At 38.2% G+C, this 16,623-nt stretch overlaps 4 protein-coding genes across 7 annotated transcripts; 1 reads left to right on the top strand and 3 right to left on the bottom strand.

Moving 5' to 3' along the window:
* LOC104776385 (transcription factor MYB3) lies at positions 391-4,063 on the bottom strand. Of its 2 annotated transcripts, none has more exons than XM_010500441.2 (3): positions 3,778-4,063; positions 1,219-1,348; positions 391-1,116 (listed from the first exon to the last, which is right to left on the bottom strand). In XM_010500441.2, the coding sequence occupies exons 1-3, from the start codon at positions 3,908-3,910 to the stop codon at positions 549-551; spliced, it is 831 nt and encodes a 276-aa protein (XP_010498743.1). In that variant the 5' UTR covers positions 3,911-4,063; the 3' UTR covers positions 391-548. The 2 variants fall into 2 exon arrangements, with proteins under 2 accessions (XP_010498743.1, XP_010498742.1); XM_010500440.2 differs by lacking the exon at positions 3,778-4,063 and adding an exon at positions 1,464-1,748.
* LOC104776384 lies at positions 5,914-6,893 on the bottom strand. The gene is made up of 4 exons (XM_010500439.2): positions 6,621-6,893; positions 6,481-6,540; positions 6,233-6,276; positions 5,914-6,127 (listed from the first exon to the last, which is right to left on the bottom strand). Exons 1-4 carry the CDS (start codon positions 6,756-6,758, stop codon positions 6,040-6,042), a joined length of 330 nt encoding a protein of 109 aa, XP_010498741.1. The 5' UTR covers positions 6,759-6,893; the 3' UTR covers positions 5,914-6,039.
* On the top strand, positions 7,269-12,541 carry LOC104776382 (phosphoinositide phosphatase SAC1). The gene is made up of 16 exons (XM_010500436.2): positions 7,269-7,557; positions 7,718-7,922; positions 8,019-8,184; positions 8,275-8,497; positions 8,600-8,676; positions 8,914-9,101; positions 9,228-9,325; positions 9,408-9,541; positions 9,613-9,747; positions 9,865-10,249; positions 10,336-10,457; positions 10,755-10,865; positions 11,044-11,256; positions 11,470-11,655; positions 11,850-11,961; positions 12,066-12,541. The coding sequence occupies exons 1-16, from the start codon at positions 7,429-7,431 to the stop codon at positions 12,315-12,317; spliced, it is 2,736 nt and encodes a 911-aa protein (XP_010498738.1). The 5' UTR covers positions 7,269-7,428; the 3' UTR covers positions 12,318-12,541.
* On the bottom strand, positions 12,531-16,623 carry LOC104776383 (FT-interacting protein 1). 3 transcript variants are annotated; one of them, XM_019243598.1, is made up of 2 exons: positions 15,630-16,623; positions 12,531-15,003 (listed from the first exon to the last, which is right to left on the bottom strand). In XM_019243598.1, exons 1-2 carry the CDS (start codon positions 16,409-16,411, stop codon positions 12,669-12,671), a joined length of 3,117 nt encoding a protein of 1,038 aa, XP_019099143.1. In that variant the 5' UTR covers positions 16,412-16,623; the 3' UTR covers positions 12,531-12,668. The 3 variants fall into 3 exon arrangements, with proteins under 3 accessions (XP_019099143.1, XP_019099141.1, XP_019099142.1); XM_019243596.1 differs by having other exon boundaries at positions 12,531-15,229; positions 15,868-16,623; XM_019243597.1 differs by having other exon boundaries at positions 12,531-15,245; positions 15,884-16,623.

The following is a 16,623-nucleotide window of genomic DNA, read 5'->3' as shown; positions in this document are numbered from 1 at the left end:
CTAACTAACATTATTTTATTACTTACCAAAGTGTTTTTTTTTATATAAAAATGTATTGATCTAACAGATGAAATGATGTATTCATTTTTTTTCTTTCTTTTAAAAGAATAATGTTTGTAACAACAACCAGAAAAACAAATTGATTGTACACTCACAGGATGAANCAGGTAGGTTGGAATTAGTTACATATGCAATATTGTTATCCTTGATAATTGACATTGAATCATATACTTCCACACTTTATTTTTTACACGTTTTAAGTAAACCATTCGATATACAAACACTTGGGTTTTGTTTAACTTAGTTGGTATGTGTAAAAATTAGAAGACAAAAAACATAATTTTAAACGAAAAATTGAATACATTTGACGATTTTTTTGTTTTAATGAAATATACAATTTTTTTTTTTACTTCTGATAATTCTTTTGCCCATAATCTTCGACTATAGTTTTGAGACAGCTCTATTATTTGCCATCAAATAAATTTTATCCTAATATTTTTGCTTTTTGATGCGTTACATAACAAATGTAAAAAAAAAAAAAAAAAACACTAATGGGTTCTAACATCAGAATTACGACAATTCCGACACGACTCATTATGGAACAACCCAACCCGACAACACAAACACACCGCATCGCTCTGAGCTCCTCCGAACAACTCGGACCCCCACCGTCTATTCGACTCAGCCGAATCAACAACACTCACCTTCCGGGTCTTCGACTCGTACCGATGATGATAACGCGCCGCTGCTGGTCCGACGGAGAGCTCCAAGTTCAGCACCCAATCGTTCTCGTTCCCAAAATCTTTCTCCGACGTCGTTCCACTACTCGTGCAATTATTATTATGAATACCAGAGATCTCTTCCCCTAATACCGGTTCCGGTTTAACCGGTCCGGCGAAATCAAGATGCAAAGGCTCAACGACATCGTTTTGAAGAGACGACGAAGACAGAGGAGGAGGAGGCAATACAACTAATGATGCAGCAGATTCGTTGATGAGACGGTGAGTGTTTGGATCGATCCCACGGCTCAGAAGCTTCCTCTTGATGTGAGTGTTCCAGTAGTTCTTGATCTCGTTGTCTGTTCTTCCTGGTAATCTCCCAGCTATCAATGACCATCTTCAACAACAGAAAGTTTCAGAATTTTAATAAAAATGTAAAACTTTTTTTTTTTTTTTTTTGGTTATAAAAATGTAAATTATGGTTATAGAGAATACTGACTTGTTACCGAGCAAGCTATGGAGCTTGATGATGAGTTCGTCTTCATCTTCAGTGAAATTGCCTCTTTTGAGATCTGGTCTTAGATAATTCATCCATCTCAATCTACAACTCTTACCACATCTCTGTAATCCTGCACAATTTGGTAATTTTTAAATAAAAAAAAATCAAGAAATCAAATCTTTATTTGAATATATATAGATAGTACATGTGTGTATAAGTGAATATATATATATATATATAAGTACCGGCGGCGCGAGGGAGAGATCTCCAGCAACCTTCACCGTGTTTACGGATGTAATCAACGAGAAGCTGATCTTCTTCTTTAGTCCAAGCTCCTTTGTTCATGTGTGCTTTCTCGCAGCATGGTGATCTTCCCATCTCTCTTACTATTCAATGGTCTTCTTCGATCTCTCTAATCTATACGTATACTTAGGTATATGGAGGAAGAGGGGGAATTTGGTGTTTTTATTTTGTGTTTTTGAAGGAAGAGAGTTTTCCTGTAGAATGTTTTCGTTTTGAATGTTATTTATAATAACTAACTAACATTATTTTATTACTTACCAAAGTGTTTTTTTTTATATAAAAATGTATTGATCTAACAGATGAAATGATGTATTCATTTTTTTTCTTTCTTTTAAAAGAATAATGTTTGTAACAACAACCAGAAAAACAAATTGATTGTACACTCACAGGATGAACGTGGGAGTTTGAGTTTCCTAACTTTTTTTTGGTTTTTTTTTTAGATGTAGATCGATCGTACGGGTTTTTTTGGTTATTGACTTTTTGGTTCTTTACATCGTCATCTTGCTAAAGAAAAAAAATCATAATTTTACATTTTCACAATACTAGTACAAGTAATTGTAACATCACTACTGTTTAAACTTTAAACCAATCTTATTGCTACATCATTAAAGAGAGATTTTTAACTGTTTTTTTGTTTACTGCATGATGATTAAGATATAAAAAAAGTTAGAAACTAAATTTAGGGAAGATGTTAAAAAAAGGAAGAAGAAGAAGAGAGTAGATCTGGAGAAAGTAGGTAGATAGATTGGGGATGGGAAGATGAGTAGGTAGCTGTCTTTTTTAATCTGAGTACTCAACTCAACCCTTTCTCTCTCTCTCCCCCAATCACTCTCTCCACACGCTACTTCCTTCACGTACCTCCACGTGTCCTCCTCTCTTATGATTTTTATCACATTCTCTCTTTCTCTCTCCCTTGTCTCCTCGATTAGATTAGTTGGATAACTGAATTATTGAGTTTGGGCATGTGTTGTTGTTAACTTTGTTTGGTCTTCTTCTCTACTGTTTGTGTGTTGTGTCCGTTAAATCTTTTAAAAATAAAATAAAACACCTTCACAAACGCCACTACTTATTTAACGACGGTCCAATTACAAAGAAAACTAGAATTACGCAACTGTTGCTTTTTTTTTTTAATCGTGTGTAGTCAACATGGGATGATTTCTTGGAAACTTTGGAATAACATCGCTATAAAAGAGGCGATTAGATAATTAAGATTGCGTTGATGAATACGTATAAAATGTTAATGCTTTTGTCTTACACGTCCCATACGTCTTTTAAGTCTTCTTTTGCAGTGTTGCAGAAGTTATCAAAATTGTTGTCAATAATTAAAAGAGAGTTGAATTTTTTTACAATCTGAGCTTTCAGAACGTTTACTAACAATCCATTCTTCTAATTTATTTTTAATTCTGTTTATTGTTTTTTCTTTCTCAATCATAAACAAATTTTCAGAACTAAAAATACTGCTACATTAAGATATGAAAGATGTTCTTTTTTTCCTTTTCCTGATGATACTGGTGTTCTATATTTTTCCTTCTATTAATATTGAATATTCCGTACAAGCTAACTGCTGTTCAACGTTTTCAGTTTAACTACTGTTCAATGTTTTGTGGGAGCCATAAAGGTTATGATGAAATAATTTAAGAAAGAAACATAAAAAATCCTTCTGTTCATACCCATTAGACATTGGGCCGTTACTTGCAACGCTCAACATGGCTAACTGTAAACAAGCTTTTAGTTTTCCTCACGCTACGCCAAATGCCAAACGTTGTACAACACTTCTTCTAACCCCTTATTGCCTATGAATTGAATGTCTCGTCTTGCTTGTGAATATTTACTACGTTCTAAGAAAATTTCGTCGGAGGTTATGGTTTAAGATTTAGAATCGAAGGCTCCCGCATGCACAAAAGAATCTGACAAAAATGCGATACAAAGAAAGATAACATCGAAAGCGCAACTTTTTTTTTTTAGAGACCAATTAAAACTTATATTTCTGTTTTGAAATCACAATAACTTTTTAAGTAAAACAAAAAAGTGTGACTATCAAACGCGGTCATTAAAACTCTGTTAGGTTCGCGTCCTTATTGCTAAAACGCTTTGTTTACGCGGTTCTCTAATTCTATGCAACACACTTTATCTTTATCAACGTTTANAATTTGGTAATTTTTAAATAAAAAAAAATCAAGAAATCAAATCTTTATTTGAATATATATAGATAGTACATGTGTGTATAAGTGAATATATATATATATATATAAGTACCGGCGGCGCGAGGGAGAGATCTCCAGCAACCTTCACCGTGTTTACGGATGTAATCAACGAGAAGCTGATCTTCTTCTTTAGTCCAAGCTCCTTTGTTCATGTGTGCTTTCTCGCAGCATGGTGATCTTCCCATCTCTCCTTCTACTTCTTCTTCGATCTATCTATCTTTACGTATCTTATTATGTATATGGAGGAAGAGGGGGAATTTGGTGTTTTTATTTTTGTGTTTTGAAGGAAGAGAGTTTTCCTGTAGAATGTTTTCGTTTTGAATGTTATTTATAATAACTAACTACCATTATTTTATTACTTACCAAAGTTTTTCTTTTAATAAAAAAAGTTTTGATCTAACAAATGAAATGATGTATTCTTTTAAAAGAATATTGTAACAACAACCAGAAAAACAAATTGATTGTACACTCACAGGATGAACGTGGGAGTTTGAGTTTCCTAACTTTTTTTTGTTTTCTTTTTAGATGTAGATCGATCGTACGGGTTTCTTTGGTTATTGACTTTTTGGTTCTTTACATCATCTTGCTAAAGAAAAAAAAATCATAATAATAATTTTACATTTTCCACAATACTATTAGTCTATTACAAGTCATTATAACATCACTAACCCAATCTTATTGCTGCATCATTAAAGATAGATTTTTAACTGTTTTTTTGTTTACTGCATGATGATTAAGATATTAAAAAAGTTAGAAATCTAAAATTAGGGAAGATGTTAAAAAAAGGAAGAAGAAGAAGAAGAGAGTAGATCTGGAGAAAGTAGGTAGATAGATTGGGGATGGGAAGATGAGTAGGTAGCTGTCTTTTTTAATCTGAGTACTCAACTCAACCCTTTCTCTCTCTCTCCCCCAATCACTCTCTCCACACGCTACTTCCTTCACGTACCTCCACGTGTCCTCCTCTCTTATGATTTTTTTTTTTTATCACATTCTCTCTCTTTCTCTCTCCCTTGTCTCCTCGATTAGATTAGTTGGATAACTGAATTATTGAGTTTGGGCATGTGTTGTTAACTTTGTTTGGTCTTCTTCTTCTACTGTTTGTGTGTTGTGTCCGTTAAATCTTACTATTAAAAATAAAAATAAAAACACCTTCACAAACGCCACTTCTTATTTAACGACGGTCCAGTTACAAAGAAAACTAGTATTACGCAACAGTTTTTATTTTTTTTTATAATCGTGTGTGTAAGTCAACATGGGATGATTACTTGGAAACTTTGGAATGTCATCGCTATAAAAAACGCGATTAGATAAATTAATTAAGATCGCGTTGATGAATTCGTGTAAAATGTTAATGTTTTTATCTTACACGGCCCATACGTATTTTTTTTGTCTTTTGAACAAGTTATCAGAATTGTTGTCAATAATTAAAACTTTTAAAGAGAGTTGAATTTTTTACAATCTGAGCTTTCAGAACGTTTACTAACAATCCAATCTGTTCACTTACTTTAATTTCTTTCTCAATCATAAACAATTTTTCAGAACTATATATTGCTATATTAATCTTGAAAGATGTTCTTTTTTTTTTTTTCCTTCTATCAAATATTCCGTACAAGCTAACTACTGTTCAACGTTTTCAGTTTAACTACTGTTCAATGTTTTGTGGGAGCCATAAAGGCTATGATTAAATAATTTAAGAAAAAAGCATAAAAAATCCTTCTGTTGGTACCCATTAAACATTGGGCCGTTACTTGCAAGCCTCAACATGGCTAACCGCAAACAAGCTTCTAGTTTTCCTCACGCTACACGCCAAATGCCAAACGTTGTAAACCACTTCTTCTACCCCCTTACTGCGAGTCTGCGACTATGAATTGAATGTCTCGTCTTGCTTGTGAATATTTTACTACGTTCTAAGAAAATTTCGTCGGAGGTTATGGTTTTAGATTTAGAATCGAAGGCTTCCGCATGCACAAAAGAATCTGACAAAAACGCGATTCAAAGAAGAAGATAACATCGAAAGCTCAACTTTTTTTTAAGAGACCAACAATAACTTTTCAAGTAAAACAAAAAAATGTGACTATCAAACGCGGTCATTAAAACTCTGTTAGGTTCGCGTCCTTATTGCTAAAACGCTTTGTTTATGCGGTTCTCTAATTCTATGCAACACACTTTATCTTTATCAACGTTTAGAAAGCCTTAATGCACTTATTCACATTCTGTTGAAAACATAATATTCATGACTTGTTCTTAACATGCAAGTTACTCGTTATAGGAATATATCACAAATTAAAATATGAATTATGTAAGAGAAAAACAACTATCGTTCCCCTCTCTGTTCAGGCGTCAAGCCTCCCTTGCCACATTTAGGACAACTCTTCATACCAAATCCTTGACAATCGAAACATCTGCACATTTTCAAAATCCCAAGTTAAATCTCCTTAAGTTGTAGTCATCATTGAACTGTTTTGACATGATTTTAAAACTATGTTACAGTGTTAGTTATTACTTACTTCCATCTCTCAAACATATTTCCGTTCTTATTTTTACCTGTTCCCTGGAGGCAAGAAAAGAATTTTGTCTTTATACATCTATATGCTAAACAGGATACAAAGTATATATAAATAAATTTAGAGTAAGAAAGAGTAAAATTAATAGGTATGGTTTGGAAAAACAAAATACAATTGAACATACACTAAAAGAGATTGACTCATCACTTGAAGATATTATGAGTATCTAATAGTGAAGACTAAATTAGTACCTTGCAACCGGGGCACTCAATTGCTCCTTTGGCTCCACAAGTCTCACAACTTTTGAATATCTGTTTATATAAACCTTCGAAGAATTAACATTGCAGTGATGTATATAGGTGTTTTTGAATAAGATGTCGTGAAATCTTACCGAACCAAAAGAGAAATTTCCAATTTTTCCCGCAGAAGCTTTGATGGAATCTCGTCGGCCTGAAACAATTTGTCTTTCAAAAGCTTGAATCTTTGGTTCTAGAGATAACTCACTGCAACAAAGCGGAAATTTCAACATTTTTGGAACTCAAAATTGTAAGAACTGAGAAGTAAAATGCATATGCACGTATAATCTATGCATATACAGTATGTGATAGTGAATATGGATGGTGGAAGAAAGCTGAAAAAATTGCTTGGTTGTGGTTTGTGGATATTGAAACGGATCATGTGGAGGGAATATGTTGACTTAAAAAAAAAAAAAAAAATCAAAATATTATTTCTCAGACTATACATGCAATTTTAAAAATATTTAATTTTGTGTGTGTACAAATACACTACTAATGTCAAATATTCTTTATCATTTTATATCTATTTTTTTCTACAATATAGTGAAAAATGGTTTAATTTATCTTTTTTACCTCACAATATTTATTTATCTAATTGTATATATTAGTGTGAATATTAATTAATTGTTCGTATTACTTTATGGTTTATTACTTATTTTTTCTTTTTGAAACTATTACGTATAAAAAATTTCATCAAAAATTTAATTAACAGTAGGATATTACCTTTTTTAAAAGATAAAGAAAGTAGAAACAGTGAACACGATCCAAAACTCGAAAAGTACGGAAACGCCCCTTGTCTGTTCCCAACTTCGGATCGTAGAATGATCGCCTGAAACCATCGCCGGCGTGAGAGAATCACGATCGTTTCCTCCAGAGAGAGAGAGAGAGAGAGATTGAATTGTTATGGCGAAATCGGAAAACTCAACGGCTTCTACTTACTCTTCTTTCGCCAAGATTCAACCGTCCAACGATGCGGAGTCCGATTCCGATTCCTACGCCCTCGAGAAATTCAAGCTCTACGAAACCAGAGCGGTAAGCTTGAATCGATCCGATTCAGCAATTGTTGATCAATTAGTAAAATCGCATCAATGAGGAAATTGTGTTGTTGGAATGATTTAAGGAAACCCTAAGATTGAATTTGCAGGAAGGTTTAAGTTGTTTTTTTTTTTTTTGGGATGTTTGTTCTTTGCAGAGGTTTTATCTAGTTGGGAGTGATAGGAATAAAAGATTCTTCAGAGTGTTGAAGATTGATCGTTCAGAGCCATCTGAGCTTAACATTAGTGAAGATCCGGTCGTATACTCGCCTCAGGAGATCAAGAGTCTGCTTCAACGTATCGCTGAAGGCAATCGTGCCACTGGAGGATTAGCTTTTGTTGCCAAAGTCTATGGAATTGCTGGTTAGTCGTGGGGGGAAGCTCAATGCTTTTTCTTTGTTTGTAAACTTTGGATTTTGTCTTTTGGAGCTAAGTTTGTTTTGCCTTGTATTGTTGTAGGTTGTGCTAAGTTTATGGAGTCTTACTATTTAATATTGGTGACAAAACGGCGACAAATTGGTTGTGTATGTGGGCATGCGATATATGCTATTGATGAAAGCCAAATGATCAGTGTTCCACATGCAACTATTCAATCTGATGTTGCGAATTCCAAAACTGAACTAAGGTACATTTCCGGGAATTTGGATTTTCCCTTTGAAGCTCGGACTTTTTATATGATTTTACGAAGTTCTTTTTGTCTTTCCTTTATATGCAGGTACAAGAAGCTTCTGTCAAGTGTGGATTTGACAAAAGATTTCTTCTACAGTTACACTTATCCCATAATGCAGAGCTTGCAAAAGAATGTTTTATCTTCTGGTGAGGAAGGGGTGCCCTATGATAACATATTTGTATGGAATGCGTATCTGACGGAGCCTATTCGATCAAGGTGCAACAACACTATTTGGACACTGGCTTTAGTTCATGGGCATTTTAAGCAGGTATTTGTAGGCTCTTGTGGCTTCACCAATGTACTTCGAGGTTTACCACCAGGAGATTTTTAAATGGGTCTTTATTATTTGGTGGTATACCCCATTATGCAGATAAGGCTGTCGATATATGGAAGAGACTTCAGTGTTACCCTAGTCTCCAGACGTTCTCGACATTTTGCAGGCACACGGTATGAAATCATTCTAATTAGGCCTCTCATGGATGACAAATTCATAGTGACTGTTTCAATTTTCTAAGGACATTTCTTAGTATTACCCTGTATATTTGGGAACTTTTCTTTTTAATAGCGGCTTTGGGGACACAGTATTGAGTGGCATGAACTCTTTTAGACTACCTTAAATGCTTATATCTATTGTTTTCTGTTAAACGTCTGGCCTTTTTTCATTCTGTAAAAATTTCGTCGCAGTTACTTGAAAAGGGGAGTGAACGATCGTGGAAGGGTTGCAAATGATGTTGAAACTGAACAACTTGTTCTTGATGATGAAGCTGGATCATGCAAGGGAAAAATGAGCTCAGTAGTGCAGATGCGAGGGTCTATTCCTCTCTTTTGGTCGCAAGAGGCCTCCCGATTTAGTCCTAAGCCTGATATTTTCTGTGAGAAACTAACGTAACATGCGTCTGTTATCTCTGCTAGACCATTTGAACGTGCATGATGTTATTGATCTACTTATCTTCTCATGGATGGCTCCTGATGTTTGTATTCTGGTTTTTTGGCCTCAGTACAGAGGTATGACCCTACATACGAGTCGACCAAAATGCATTTTGAAGACCTGGTGGATCGATATGGGAACCCGATTATCGTGCTCAACTTAATCAAGGTCGATATATTTAATGTCCTTTTTAAGCAAGAGATGGTTATGCCCTTTGTACTTACAGATAAATGTCCATGGAAATATGCAGACAGTTGAGAAAAGGCCTAGGGAAATGGTGCTGAGACGTGAGTTTGCAAATGCAGTGGGTTATCTAAATTCAATTTTTCACGAAGAAAATCATCTCAAATTCATCCACTGGGATTTCCACAAATTTGCAAAGAGGTAAAATGATGAGATTTTTTTTCCCCACCTTTAATCTGAACTCACATTGCTTTCTGTTTTCCATGTTAAAGCAAGTCGGCGAATGTATTGGCTGTTTTGGGTGCTGTGGCAAGCGAAGCCCTTGATTTGACTGGATTATACTTCAGTGGAAAGCCTAAAATTATTAAGAAGAAGGCTAGCCAACTTAGTCATGCTAGCACTGCAAGGTGATTGTTGTGATGATACGGCTGCTACTTACTCATATTTGATCAGAAATTTGGTTTGTTTTATAAACTGCCATATGTTATTCTGCGTACTGGCTATAATAGAGATAGTGACTGCAGGGAAACTTCTTTGCGTGATCTAAGAGCTTACTCTGCGGAACTTTCAAGGGGCGAGAGTGCAAATGATATACTTAGCACTCTTGCTAACCGAGAGAAGGAGATGAAGCTAAGCCACCAGAAAAAAGACGATGGAGCTAATTCTTCAGCTCCTCGTTACCAAAGTGGTGTTCTGCGTACTAACTGTATCGACTGCTTGGATCGAACAAATGTAGCTCAGTATGCATATGGTTTGGCTGCTTTAGGCCGGCAGCTTCATGCAATGGGTTTGAGCGATACACCTAAAGTTGACCCTGACAGTAGCATAGCTGCTGCACTTATGGATATGTACCAGAGCATGGGAGATGCGCTTGCACAACAATACGGCGGCTCAGCTGCTCATAACACTGTAATAATACCACTTTTTACGTTTGACCAGTTATTCTTCAAAACGATTGCATTGCTTATACAGTAATATCGTTTAATGGATTATAGGTTTTCCCAGAAAGGCAGGGGAAATGGAAGGCCACGACACAATCTAGAGAGTTTCTCAAGTCTATCAAACGATACTACAGCAATACCTACACCGATGGCGAAAAGCAAGACGCCATAAACTTGTAATATACTTATCTTTCTTGCACAAGCCACTTCAGTTTCTTGCGAAGTTTTATCATTTCTAGTTTGCCAGTGATGTAGCAATAGGTTGAAGGCTTTTAGATTAGTTTTTGAGTTATTGCTTCATTGATGATATAGATAAAAGCAACAGTACTGTGGCATTACCACTATTACCTTAGGCATTACTGATAATATCAACTACCAATATTGGATCCTCTGAGGAAATGTTGGCTACAAACTCTTTTTTACTCGTTTCTGTTTTCTTTAGTCCTAGTTACTAATGAATTTTTTCTGAGCAGATTCTTGGGGTACTTTCAACCTCAGGAAGGGAAACCTGCACTCTGGGAGCTGGATTCTGATTATTATCTCCATGTGTCAGGGATTGGAGATGATCTTTTCCCAGAAAGCGGGTAAAACTTACATTTAATGAACCTAATATATGTCAGATTATGGGCTTACTCTTCATTATAGGCAAATATTATTTTGAGTTCGTGCCTGAAACTGGATGTTATTACCAAAGATGTTCAATTAAATATAAAGATCATATCCTCTGGTTGCTTATGATATCTAATTCTGGGTCCATTGCAGTATCCAGTCCATTCCTAAACCCATGAGTGGCATTGGAGTCAATCTTGCACCAGTTCCGGCTTTCAGAGATGACTTCTCACGGAAGAAGCTGACTTCGTTTGACAAACTGATAGAGCAGACATGCAGTTCAATAAAGAACGTGAGGCTTTGTAGCGAGACAGACCAAAGACCAGGTGGCAACACCGGAAGCACTGGTGTGGCTCCTGATGCAGCGTAATGATCCTCATTTAAAATTTCCAATAATCATCTTATGAGGCGTGGCGTTTGCCTTGACCTTTCTAAATCCTTATCTTTAATAGGACTTTTATCCCTTAAAGAAAGTAGAAAGCTGGTTTATAGTTTAGAAAATAAAATAGATTTTTAGTTCAAACCAAACCATGACTATTTTGAGTCTTCACTTATTTTTCATGACTTTCTTATCTGCAGTGAGATTCAGCTCAAGAGCCCTAATTGGCTGTTTGGTTCAAGAAAGCCCGAAGAGAGTGTCTCTGCCACAAAATCTGGTGCAGACGATAGTGAGAAAGGAGTGACCTCGAGTGAGCGAGTCAACGATTTCTGCAACTTGGACTGGCTTTCTGAGTCCAACGGTCATCAAGAAGATATCTTTAAAAGGTACTGGCTTTCAGAATGCATTTTTGAAATTTTTAAATTTTGGTTATTATTGGGAAACTAAAATTGAGTGAAACCCTCAACTATTGACCAAACCATGATCTAACACCTCAAATGCAAACTGGTTGCATTTTAAAAATCCAGATTTCTTCGCCATTGCATCAAATCACTTTTGTTGCAATTGTTTTATTTTATAGGTACCTATCGATTACGTCAACCAATGAAGCCAATGGTTGGTATGGTGGTACTCTCCTTGGTGACCAAGATGAAAACAGCGAAATATACAGACATTACGCCCAGTTCTGTCAGGTTCAGATTCTTTTATCTTCCTGAAATGCATTCCATAAGATTGATGATAGATTGCAGAAACACAGCTCAAAATTCTGTTTATTTTTATGATCCGATTTAAACAGTGCCCAGCGATGGAACCGTTTGAGAACGATCATGAGTTAGAACAGGACTTTGCGGAAGTTGTTCGCATGAACACAGTTGATGTGATGGAAATTGGAGAAGACGAAACGGAGATGGAAAAAGCTTTAAATAACTACGCACAGATCGGTGGCGATCTCGGGATCATTCCAATGCAATGCAAAAACTTTGCCGTAGATCCTTGTTGGCTAGCCAGATGGCTCGTCGGAGATGATAAGATCCCAAAGGTCGTTTAATCATGAAACCCAATAGTTTTGCCCTCAACAACATAACGTCTCACGCTAGAGACACTTCTCTTTTCGTTGCATGTTTGTGAATGTGTTTGATTGTGCAGTTTGTGTAGATATATATATATATATATATATATATATATATATAAGGGAACAAACCCAAAGCAATATTTTTGTACCCAAAAAAAATTGTTGGTTTATGATTAAGCTCACGTATAATACAGAATATACGAATGATTCAACCCCAGAGGCAAAAACTATCCTTCGCTCCCCCTCTACAAAGTTCTCCACTTTCTTTTGATACACACTACAACATATATAAATCATATTCCCTTTTTTGGTTTTTGTCTTTTACACTTACAGTAGCATATCTGACTTGGCTGGTAATCTCTTAAAGAAATTGGCAGGTACTGAAGGCATTCTGCTCCTGAACCGTGGATGGCGCAGCATGAACAGCCCGATTATGATTGCAATCACCTGGAATGGTGTGACATAGATAAACACGGCCCAGATCAATGCGAAGACGATGAATAAAGCAGTTGCTCTCGGGTCTCTCCAGCTAAGTAGAGCTTGGATTCTCTCCCCTTGAGTCGCAAGATCGCCTACGACTGTCTGAACTCTACCGCCAACGCTCCGAAGCCGGTCATACCTCATTCTGACAATGTCTGCTGGTCTGCTGGTCGGGAAAGTGTCAAACTCCTCGTCAAGCTCGTCAGGGTGCGCGTTATCTGCTTGGGACACACGAGCGTCCATGTGAGGTGGGTGTCTTGGTCTGTACCGGTAATTCCACATGCCTATCACAAAGAGGTAGAGGAAGACTGTGGGTAAAATCAGTTCTGGGTAGCACACAAGAATCAAGAACAGAACATGAACCAGGCATGTTGTGATCGGGTTTCTCCATGTGCAGATATCGTTGAACCATTTGCAGACCAGAGTGACCGAGGAGAGAAGCGACATGATTCTGCTGAAATTGGCTTTGCTTCTCCTGAGACTGAACATATGGTAGTCTACATCAAGCATATACTCCACAACCTCTCGTCTCAGCGGTGGCTCGGACCTTGATAGTCTTGTTGCAACTATTTGCATCGCCTGATGCCTAAGCAAGTCGATATGCCTGACCGGTATCGGTTGAATATAATGCATTTTGGGTAACAACGGTCTTCCATATTGTGCCATCATGTTAACAAAGCCGGTGCAGGTGTACCTCAGAGCTAGCTGAAGCTCACCGTTCTTCTTTAGACCACCCGGTGTAAGAACCAGCAGCGGGTAGTAATGAGTGTAAACCCGGTCTGTCTCCAGCGTAGATAACCTGACTCTAACTTTCCCAATCCTCTGGTCCTTCCAGTCACTACCATCATTGACATGACCATTGTCAAAGACTCCAATTGTTATGACGGTGCAAGGATCATGAACTTCCCAGGTATATTGCTCGTTCCACTTAGGTGTAAGCGCGTCTAAAAGAGTCCTCGTTCTCACCCATTTGTTCCCATATTTCGCCACACAATAGGGATCAGTCATTCTCCCATCTTTAGCTTTCATAGGCATCAAGTTCCTAGCACTGAGAATCCCAAGCTCAAGAATCCCAATGCTCGGCTTCCTCAAATGCTTTGAAGACGGTTGAAGATCGCTGCTGAAATGCGTGGACTCGTCAAGAACATGGTACCCTGCTTCTATACAAACCCGAAGCAGAATCTTACTAGAGAACTTCTCTTTCCTTTTCTCATTCTCTTCCTCCATAGACATTGAATGTCTTTGTAGGTTAAACCACCGTGGATCAGGCATTTTCCCAACCTCTTGCCTCACCGGAACATCCCTCACGGGTATAAATATCCTCCCCAATATCTCATCTTTCCCTGGACCAATCCTATCATCAACCGAGACCATCACCATATCCTCAAACGGCTCTGACACAACAAACATAAGCTCCTCATGCCACTGAGGATTCATCGTCCGCATCTGAGGCGTCCTCGTGGCTCTCATCTGATTACCCGCGTGAATCTTGACAATCGCATCAGGTACTCTCCCTTTATCCGACGGAACAAGATCCTGAGCTTCCATCACATGAATTCTCAAGTAATACAGCTTCGGCGAGAAGTAAACTTTGGACCGCGTATTCGAAAGGTTCGAGTGGCTAACACGGTGAGCATCCGAATGCCAAGCGTCTGGAAACGACTCGTCCGCTTGAGTTCCCATCCACACAGCAAGCATAACCTCACCTCTGTTGGTCTTCATCCCTTTCTTATCCTCTAACCTGTACCACTGTGGAGCCAAAGGACTATCAGGTGGAACTCTAAGAGGAACTTCAGTGAGATCAATCTGAACTCTTCCCACGAAATCGTCTTTAGTCAAAAGATCTTTATCTTTCACAGTGACTTCAAGCAGATTAGATTGTAACCTCTCTTTAGAGAAGGCAAAGATCTGTTTCCAGATCGGATTCGAATTCTTCTCCAAATGTTTCGTTAAGCCTTTGTAATTCCCAAGCTTCACTTCAACGTAAGGATCTAAGCTACCGGAAACATCCATCACGGGAAGATCTCGGGCTTTCACGACGCTCACGTAGAGGTAATGCATCTGCTCGACGAGATCGTAAGTGCTCGAGGTTTTATCTCCGCTGCTTCTGTAATAGTACGATTGTCTCATACGAGCTGCTAAAGGAGGACTGGTTTCAATCAGCTGAAACTCTGGGTTCTGCCTCGGAGGTTGCATCTGCATTACTGCTCCGGGCGGTGGTCCAGGAGCTCTCATGAAATCTGACCTAAACTCCGGTTGATTAGGAGGAGTAGGATAAGCAGGTTTTGATTGAGACGGCGGTGGAGCAGCAGCTCCTCCTCCGTGGTGAGCACCGATGGAGTGAAAAGTCCTCGATTCTTTCTCTTTCTTCTTCGTCGTCGGCTTCATCGTCTCCATGTGAATCTCATCTTCAAACTGCTGGAAATGANTTCAGTGAGATCAATCTGAACTCTTCCCACGAAATCGTCTTTAGTCAAAAGATCTTTATCTTTCACAGTGACTTCAAGCAGATTAGATTGTAACCTCTCTTTAGAGAAGGCAAAGATCTGTTTCCAGATCGGATTCGAATTCTTCTCCAAATGTTTCGTTAAGCCTTTGTAATTCCCAAGCTTCACTTCAACGTAAGGATCTAAGCTACCGGAAACATCCATCACGGGAAGATCTCGGGCTTTCACGACGCTCACGTAGAGGTAATGCATCTGCTCGACGAGATCGTAAGTGCTCGAGGTTTTATCTCCGCTGCTTCTGTAATAGTACGATTGTCTCATACGAGCTGCTAAAGGAGGACTGGTTTCAATCAGCTGAAACTCTGGGTTCTGCCTCGGAGGTTGCATCTGCATTACTGCTCCGGGCGGTGGTCCAGGAGCTCTCATGAAATCTGACCTAAACTCCGGTTGATTAGGAGGAGTAGGATAAGCAGGTTTTGATTGAGACGGCGGTGGAGCAGCAGCTCCTCCTCCGTGGTGAGCACCGATGGAGTGAAAAGTCCTCGATTCTTTCTCTTTCTTCTTCGTCGTCGGCTTCATCGTCTCCATGTGAATCTCATCTTCAAACTGCTGGAAATGATTCTGATTCTGATTTTGATACTCGTGAGATTCGAATCTCTTCTCCTCTTTCGTCAATTTCTCGGAAAAATACGGCGGAGGAGAGACGAAATCGCCGCCGCCGCCGTCGGAAGAAGAAGCGGCGGCGTAGATTCGAAGAGCGATATCGCCTTTGATGTGAGAAAACAAACCACGTTTATCTAAAGGATACCTCTGAACATCGGATTCAGATTCAGATAAAGGAACAACGGCGCCGGAGATTTTAACACGGCCGAGAAACTTGCCAGGCTGTTGGTTATCACGGCGGTCGTCGTAAACGGTGACGTCGATAGTTTTGTTGTTCAAACGGTTGTTGAAGTCACCACTACCACCACCGACGTTAAAAACGAGCTTCTCGTTCCACTGAGGGTTTAGATCTTTAAAACGCGTTTGAGTTCTTTGTCGCTGCTCGTCGAACTCAACCTCTACGAACGGACTCGCTGAGCCTTGTCCGTCTTTAGGCATCAAATCGCTTGCGTCTACGATTTCTACTACTAGTTTGCTCATCTTTTGAAAAAATTTAGTTTCTTATTAAAGCGGTGAAGAAGAAGACGAAGAAGAAGAGAGAAAACAAAAAGCTCCGGCGAAGAAGAAGTAAGAAGAGGAGAGATGAAAACTAAGAAAGAAGAATCATAGCTTGTTTTAGTTTTGATGTTTCGAGGAGAGAGTGTTAAAAGCGGGGAGTAAAACTCGGGGAACAGAGAAAGAGAGAGAGGTCA

This window comes from Camelina sativa, chromosome 3 (assembly GCF_000633955.1).
Source record: "Camelina sativa cultivar DH55 chromosome 3, Cs, whole genome shotgun sequence".
Lineage (NCBI taxonomy): Eukaryota > Viridiplantae > Streptophyta > Magnoliopsida > Brassicales > Brassicaceae > Camelina > Camelina sativa.
This window is presented reverse-complemented; position numbering and strand designations above follow the sequence as displayed.

Excerpts from the sequence above, each read along its gene's own strand:
- LOC104776382 (XM_010500436.2), top strand. The coding sequence starts at position 7,429 with ATGGCGAAATCGGAAAACTCAACGGCTTCTACTTACTCTTCTTTCGCC. Across the intron at positions 8,498-8,599 it reads TTCATGGGCATTTTAAGCAG|ATAAGGCTGTCGATATATGG; the intron begins GTATTTGTAGGC and ends CCCATTATGCAG. Across the intron at positions 10,458-10,754 it reads AAGCAAGACGCCATAAACTT|ATTCTTGGGGTACTTTCAAC; the intron begins GTAATATACTTA and ends TTTTCTGAGCAG.
- LOC104776384 (XM_010500439.2), bottom strand. The coding sequence starts at position 6,758 with ATGTTGAAATTTCCGCTTTGTTGCAGTGAGTTATCTCTAGAACCAAAG. Across the intron at positions 6,277-6,480 it reads TTGAGTGCCCCGGTTGCAAG|GGAACAGGTAAAAATAAGAA; the intron begins GTACTAATTTAG and ends TCTTGCCTCCAG. Across the intron at positions 6,128-6,232 it reads AATATGTTTGAGAGATGGAA|ATGTTTCGATTGTCAAGGAT; the intron begins GTAAGTAATAAC and ends GAAAATGTGCAG.
- LOC104776385 (XM_010500441.2), bottom strand. The coding sequence starts at position 3,910 with ATGGGAAGATCACCATGCTGCGAGAAAGCACACATGAACAAAGGAGCT. Across the intron at positions 1,349-3,777 it reads ATCTCTCCCTCGCGCCGCCG|GATTACAGAGATGTGGTAAG; the intron begins GTACTTATATAT and ends CAAATTGTGCAG. Across the intron at positions 1,117-1,218 it reads CATAGCTTGCTCGGTAACAA|ATGGTCATTGATAGCTGGGA; the intron begins GTCAGTATTCTC and ends CTGTTGTTGAAG.
- LOC104776383 (XM_019243598.1), bottom strand. The coding sequence starts at position 16,411 with ATGAGCAAACTAGTAGTAGAAATCGTAGACGCAAGCGATTTGATGCCT. Across the intron at positions 15,004-15,629 it reads CCTCCGAGGCAGAACCCAGA|GCAGAACCCAGAGTTTCAGC; the intron begins GTTTCAGCTGAT and ends GCAACCTCCGAG.